This window comes from Hesperophylax consimilis, chromosome 1 (genome assembly GCF_061612785.1).
Source record: "Hesperophylax consimilis isolate HC1 chromosome 1, BYU_Hcon_1.0, whole genome shotgun sequence".
Taxonomy (NCBI): Eukaryota; Metazoa; Arthropoda; class Insecta; order Trichoptera; family Limnephilidae; genus Hesperophylax; species Hesperophylax consimilis.
The window spans coordinates 6,282,342-6,289,793 of NC_142836.1; the positions used below are offsets into that span (position 1 = coordinate 6,282,342).

At 33.5% G+C, this 7,452-nt stretch overlaps 1 protein-coding gene across 1 annotated transcript; it reads right to left on the reverse strand.

Moving 5' to 3' along the window:
* Nucleotides 1-473: 473 nt before the first annotated feature.
* Nucleotides 474-6,362, reverse strand: LOC149426192 (uncharacterized). The gene is made up of 4 exons (XM_089635973.1): nucleotides 6,037-6,362; nucleotides 4,547-4,693; nucleotides 899-1,031; nucleotides 474-686 (listed from the first exon to the last, which is right to left on the reverse strand). The coding sequence occupies exons 1-4, from the start codon at nucleotides 6,158-6,160 to the stop codon at nucleotides 539-541; spliced, it is 552 nt and encodes a 183-aa protein (XP_089492099.1). The 5' UTR covers nucleotides 6,161-6,362; the 3' UTR covers nucleotides 474-538.
* Between the last annotated feature and the right edge of the window lie 1,090 nt (nucleotides 6,363-7,452).

Sequence of the window (7,452 nt, forward strand, 5' to 3'; positions counted from 1 at the left end):
TATTATTATAAAATTGGGGTTTTATAAGTTCGTGGACTTTTCTAAACGTAATCGTCGGTGTAATCTACAAAAGGATTGTTATTGCTTGATTAATAACATTACATAAAATAAAAGAAACCAAATTATGGACACATGGGGCGTGAGGAAGGTTTATTATTGAAGGATTGTCATTTTTATTACTTTCATATATTTGATTTTCCTAACACAATATTGTAATAAAATTTCGTTTCATTGCTAAGTAGAAGAGATCGTACATATTAAAAAAATGTTAATTATTAACATAACTCTACGAACTCCGGAAGCCCTACTGGCTTTTATTTGATACCTATCGACTAAGCAATATTTAAAATTATATAAGTTACATAGACACCTAATTTAAATATTATTGTTTTACATAAATTATCAGTGGTCGTTTATGTTCTCTTTTCACAATTATAAATTTCCAATGGGAATAATTAATAAATGAGAAGGCATTCTTTTAGAGTTTTTATTTAGTACATAGTATTTTAATCAATAAAAATGAGATAAATTAATCAGTTCAGTGAGACTGGGATATGGATATATTGGACCAGATATTCTCAATTTTGGGCAGATTCTGGGTCTGCTTGGTGGGGGCCTTACCCGCGCTGGTGGCTGCTTCCTTTTCCTTGGAACCAGCTGCTTTTGGGAGGTTTGCACAAGAAGATCTGTTTAAAGAAAATAGACCGTTAGCTTAGAAATACATTAACATACTTACGCGTTTATAAAAAAGTATAAATATAATATTATCATTGAAATTAAATGTGCTTTTCAATATCTGAACAAGCATTTGCCTTCAAGTAATTCCACTCCGCAATCAAGTTTAGAACTACTTCTGCAGATTTGGTTGATAATCTATGTGTTTGTTTTAGGTACTTACTCTGGCAAGCCTCCAAAAACATTGAAGAGATCATCGTTGGTTCGCTTGATGTTATGAGGGGAATAGCGGTTGTACAGGCCCCAGATGCTGTTCATCAGTTTGCTGTTGTACTTCAGCGGAGATAGCTCCATCACTAGAACAACCGTTACATCATTTGTCAGATATTCAGTAGCAAAAAATTATTTTGTTGATCGCCAATATTCATGTTGATGGACGGATTGTGCAGGATTCTGACTGGAAGGTATCTTTGCTCATATAAATTGTATAATCTGAGCCGGCCCTATGCGGACGTAATGACTGCAGTGAAAAATATTATTGCTTTATTTGTATATTATTTTACGTAGAATTTATAAATCGTGATTTAAAAACGAGAGAAATACCATGTCATTAAAACACACCGTTTAGGTGATATGACTAATATGTTATATTTTTCAAGAATTGGCATGTTTGAAGGAAAAACATTTGGTGGGGAAAATGCGGGGATTCTGGGGATTTCTTGATTATCCAACCACATTGAAAAATAATATTTATAATAATTGTGAAAATGCACTATTTTTCGTTTTCGATCACAGCAAATTTTCTAAAAAAGTTATTTTTAAAGCCTGCACGAAAGAGATAATCGGAAAATGACTAGATAATAAAAAATGAATGCTTATTTCAATAGAATTTCGTTTAATTTTGGAGGTGAAGCAACTTGCGGGTAATTTGCAAATCTCTTCATCTCTTGGGGGTATTATATAATACATGCAATATATGCATTGGCAACTCTGTTCCACTTTCGTATTTGAACCGATAAAAACGTTTGTATGTTTTTAAACACCGGTAAATTGTTTATCAGGTGCTATCGTGGATGCATTTTGCACTTTGATTCAATACACAACATTCGCGACGAGATGCTAACATTTTACATAGTGTTATTCAATGTTAAAAGCGGATAATCTTAAGACATCGACATCCCTCTTGACATTATTTTTTATGAAAACCGCGCTATACACAAATACAAAATCATCCAAATATTATTGATTACAGTGGTCACTTACCTAATACCTACTACCCACCACCTAATAACTGCTAACTACTACTCATTACCTAGTCCTCTGCTGTTATCATACCAACATTATACTTGTGCAAGGTGCTATTTTATACAATATTACTTAATATATAGTCACATAAGGTCACAGTAATATATAATAATTATTTACCGATGTTTAGATTTGTTAGACGTGATGATTTAAATGATTACATTTTACACGTTCACACAACTATCAATGTTAATTACAAAGTCATTGCGAATGTTATATGAAATGTTTTTATAACATTATCTTCACATAAATAAGCATTTGCAACATATGGGTCATCAGGTGATATTATCAGATATGTGAATGAAAAGAATACAAATGAAGAAAAAGCTGCCTAAACAGTATGTAGTTATGGTGAGTTTGCTCTGTTTTTTTGATTCATTTTGTAGTTTTATTGGATATGACGACCATTATGTTTTCAACAATTGCATTAAAACTTGAGCACCATGCACATTCTTTATCAGAGATGTGCAAAATGGGTACCCAAAACCATTTGAAATGCAAAATGGAAATGGGTCAAAACTTTTCCACTTGAAAATGCAAAATGCAAAATGGGTTTTAGAAAAGCATTTCAAATGCAAAATGCAAAATACCTATTTTCAAAATGCATTGAAAATGTAAAATGGTTTCTAAGGTCAAACAATTAAAATAATTATAGAATTAAAAAAAAAATTGTCATTTAATAATGGACATCAATGTAGAACAAACATATTACATGATAGTAAATCCAAAAACACCACGACTACAGATTATGAAACCACAAAAAATTTGCGCGAGACTAATGTTGCCAACGTAAAAACATAGAAACTGCTATCTTACATTTAATATTACAGCGTCATGGCCCCATGTTCAGTACCTATTTGAATCAGTATTTTTTTGTAATGGTATAACTCAATTGCCGGGGCTCCTACCAGGGAGCAACTTGACAAATGTAAATTATCTCTCATAGTGAGGTTGAGGACCGACTGATATTTGGGGCTTATGAAAAAAAGATGAGTGGAGATAGTAGGAAGAATGTTGCAAAAAAGCATTTAAAATGGAAAATGCATTGAGAAAAGCATTTAAAATGCAAAATGGAAAATACCCATTTTGCATTTTGCATTTCCATTTGAAATGGATTTATTTGAAAAAAGCACATCTCTGTTCGTTATTCCATTCACGTCGGGAATGTGGGGAAAACGATAATCACATTTTAGTCTTCCTGTACCGAATGATGAAATGGCTAGGTGGCAAAAGCATCATGCTGTGGAGCTGGAGTAGGTCTTACATTTTGGTAAATAATTTAACCTTTCGTAGTGACATTATTTATTCAAGATATATAATTTGACTCGACACCAATTGGGCGTAAAATACAGATTCAACAGAATGTTTTTATTTTTATAATGGTTTAAGTCAGTTTTTCGGTGGCTAGGTCATGTGGAGAGAATGACCGAGCATCAAGAACCAAAGTCCCTGCTGAGCTCAAGACCGATAGGGAGAAGGAGCCTGGGAAGGCCATGGTTAAGATGGAGCGACAACGTCCTCAAAGATTTGTCTGCCTTGGAGCTTCGAAACTGGAGAGAGCTGGCGCGGGACCGAGATGAGTGGAGGAAGACTCTTGAGGAGGCCAAGACCCACCAGGGGTTGTAGAGCCAAAAGTGATGATGATGATGATGATGATGAATGGTTTAAGTCAGATCACCAGAGACACATAAGATTGAGTTTTAGAATAATATCTCGCTTTTTCCAACACAGCTCTGTAATAACTAATTATAGAATAAATAAACTCATAAAGTCTTTTTATGTATCCTACCGTTAAATAAATGTTATTTCATTTTCTAGAGTGGTTAAAAATAAAACTTCTTAAGCACAGTAAGTACCTAAATATAATATTCCACAAATATAATACTCACTCTCTCAAAATTATTAAAGAAAAAGCGAATATGGGTCTACGGATTTTACTCAAATTTGTGAGGTACTGGTGAGTTCTGGGTTCGATTCCTGCGCAGCTCAAAAGCATATCAGATTAATAATTTATATGGGCGCTGCCAGGTCTAGGCATTATAAGTATTACAAAAATTACTAAATTGGGTTTACAGCTGTCATAAGAAGCACTGATAAATATATTATTTAAAAAAGTGCTAACATTGATATGAAAATAAGAATGACTAGGTGAATAAATTACTAAAATATTTAATTATCTGTATTTTAATTTAAATTATTTAATTGGCAATAACAGTGTTTTCTTCAAAATACTTGTTATTGCAAACGATATCACTTGAAATTCGCCATGTGTTTTATCACTGGACTTGGATATAAGATATTATGTTATACATAGTATTCTGTTAGGAGAGCTTTATGTAGTGACAGAGGCCACTACTTTATCATTGGAAGATTGATAAACTCATTTTAATATTTTTGTACTGGACGCGTATTGACTGTCGTTGAATATTATTTCTTCAATATTATTTCATAAAATAAATTAAATTTATCAGGCGCTAATAAATTTATAAAATGTTGTTTCTCATAATTTACAAAATTACATATTAGTAAGTATGGTAATAGACATTTAGGTAATATTAAGACTCACATTTAGTATTGAAATACTTGTGGGAGACGTAGCCTTCTCCCTTCGACATCCTGGCAAGAACCATCCGTTCTTCATTCTCCCGAATCTTCCTAGCGCTAAACATCCCTTGGGGCATGGACGACATTCTCTCAGACTCGTTCTGGCAATCTGAAATAAGTTTATATTAAAGCACGAGAGTGAAGAGGTATGTACATCTATCACTGTTTGTGAACAAAACATGAAGCTGATGTCTAATGAAAATATGTAGTAATTATAATGCTGGCAATGTTAATTGAGTGTGTTTTACAGTTCATTGTCAACATTCTTATATGTTTATAGAAGGTTGAAGATGAAATGAAGAGTCCAGTTACTCTAAATGAATGATCCAAACTTGTTGTTTTGTCCTAATGCATATAATATAGACGAAGCTACCAGACATTGGGCGATATGAGTTTGGTGATAAGAAGAAAATTTAATACTCTTCACCTCCCCTGGTAGCATTCATTATAAAATTATGATGATTAATAATAGAACAAATGATGTAATAATTATATTATTTAATCAAATCACGCAGATCGTAAACGAATTGAGGACACACGGAGGGCTGCTTTCTTCTTTCAGAGTTTTCTATGGTTCTCTATTATCACTATGCAAATGCGAAGAGTAGCTGATCATTCTAAGGTTCTCAAACCATAAATATCCAGGAACACCGCCGTTATAATAAATTACTAAAATGTTGCTATTTGCTTAAAACAAAATTAAATATTTTTCTAGTGCCATTTTATGTTTTGTAACAAATTTAAGGAGTCAGTCAAATAGTAATATCACTAAGTATAAACAACAACTATTTTGACGGCCGGCGTGGTCTAGTGGTATACGCTTTTGACTACAGATCCGAAGGTCGCGGGTTCGAACCCGGCGTGCGCAAATAAATTTTATTTGATTAATTTGTGTTATTTCACAATTAATTAATTTAAAATAATATATAGTATATTTGCGGCACGTTCCAGAGTGGAAGATACTCTCAGTATCGCCCTGGTGTAAGACCACCATTCAGAATTGAAACGTTGCTTGAAATGGCTTTAGCCGTGTTTGGTGACCAGATCTGAATAGCCAGGTACTTCCCCACCTTCCTCTTCCCCATCTCCCTCCCCTCCCCAATACCCTCAGCCTCACATCATACCCCAATTGGGGATGCCATAGTCTCACTGGCTCCAGACGGGAGCAGTTGGGACTCTTGTGCGGTAATACTGTAAAAAAAAAAAAAAAAAAAACTATGTATCAACCTAATACATATGTATATTAACTTCATCACGCCAAGAATTACATACACATACGTATTTAAATCAGTTTCAGAATAGAAACTGCCATTTGAAAGTTGCTGAGATATCATGTAGCTAATTACGGACCAACTAACATGTGATTAATATTCATAAAATTAATTCAAGATGATGATGAAATTATAAGCATCGAAATTTTTATTTTTTTTAACGATTAAAAAATATTCTTACCACCACAAAAATCGAATGCAGATTCAATTTTAGCTTTTTCAGCGATTTTATTGATCAAAACTTGCTCCTTTGTTTCGGTGATCAGTTTCGTTTCTTCCTTAGTTTTGTGAACTGGCACAACCATTAAATTGATTAACTTGGTATTGGTCAATAAAGCGAGGAATTCAAAAAATATTTCTTTTGGGAAATATATTTGCAGACATTAATTAAATGCGACGGCACCACAATTGATTTCACAAGATTAATTCACTGAGAGAGGGCAGAGCTCGAGAGCACAAGTAGTCGGCAGGAGGTCAACTCAGCGACTGAGTCCCGCCGCGTTATCACATTGTTTTAATATTCACTCGCTTCAGTGTTCAGTATGTGGTGGGAATTCTATTCACTTTCAAAGATACCTGATGCATATCACGTAACTACCATTTTATAAATGCTCGCAAACATTTAGTACAGATTAAAAATTATTTTGTTGTCGAGCTACTTTTATTATTCCGTTACACATAATCAAATTATTCCCTTTGCAGAAATTTTTGCAGTAGGAATATTTTATAATTTCCTTTAGATTTTGAAATAAAATAAACTGCTGCTGACATCACTACCTATAAACCTTTTACCATATAAATATTAGTACTTACAAAACCTCCACCCACTGCACAAGCAACATTGTTCACTTATAATGGTAGTAGGAGGAATTCAAATGTTCTCAGTTTGTTCATAACTGCAGAAATTTTGATACCAGGTCTTTCTTTAGTTTCTATCCTATTTGACCATTTTTATAAACTGCAACTAAGGAAAATTTCTCAATCTTCTTCGGCTGTCTCCTGTGATCAATGGATTGACTGTCTCTTATTGCTGTGGGTTCTGGCATGAAAAGTCCTAAGATATTATAAAACAATTTTAAACTTATTTCCACTATGTTGTATTTTGTCCATTAATGGTTTCAGCATATTATGGCCATCTTCAGACTGGTACAATTATTCCTTAAATTATGGTTTGAATACGCAACATTTGAGGGAGGGGGGTATCAGGGATGGTATACAATTTATTAAAATTATATGGATTTCCCTATCTTCATTACTATATCGTATTTCACAGCTGAATTTCCAATTATTTAGTTATTACCAGCATTAAGGCATAATTACAAGGGTATTTATAATGGTTGTATTTACAATCTTGGGCTGGAAGACAACTATTGTGGGGTGCCTTCTGTCTCCTATAACCCTATTGGTGGTCTTCATTTGTTTTTCTCTACCTTCACCATGTCTGTAGTCTGTATTCTGGTTCCACATATCGACAACCTTCAGTAGGACCGATCAGTTTCAGAGTGTATAACCTGCAATAATTTAAATATGGGTAAATTACGTAGATTGTTTTAAAATCTCTTTCCATCACATTCATGACTAATAATCGTTAGTTTTG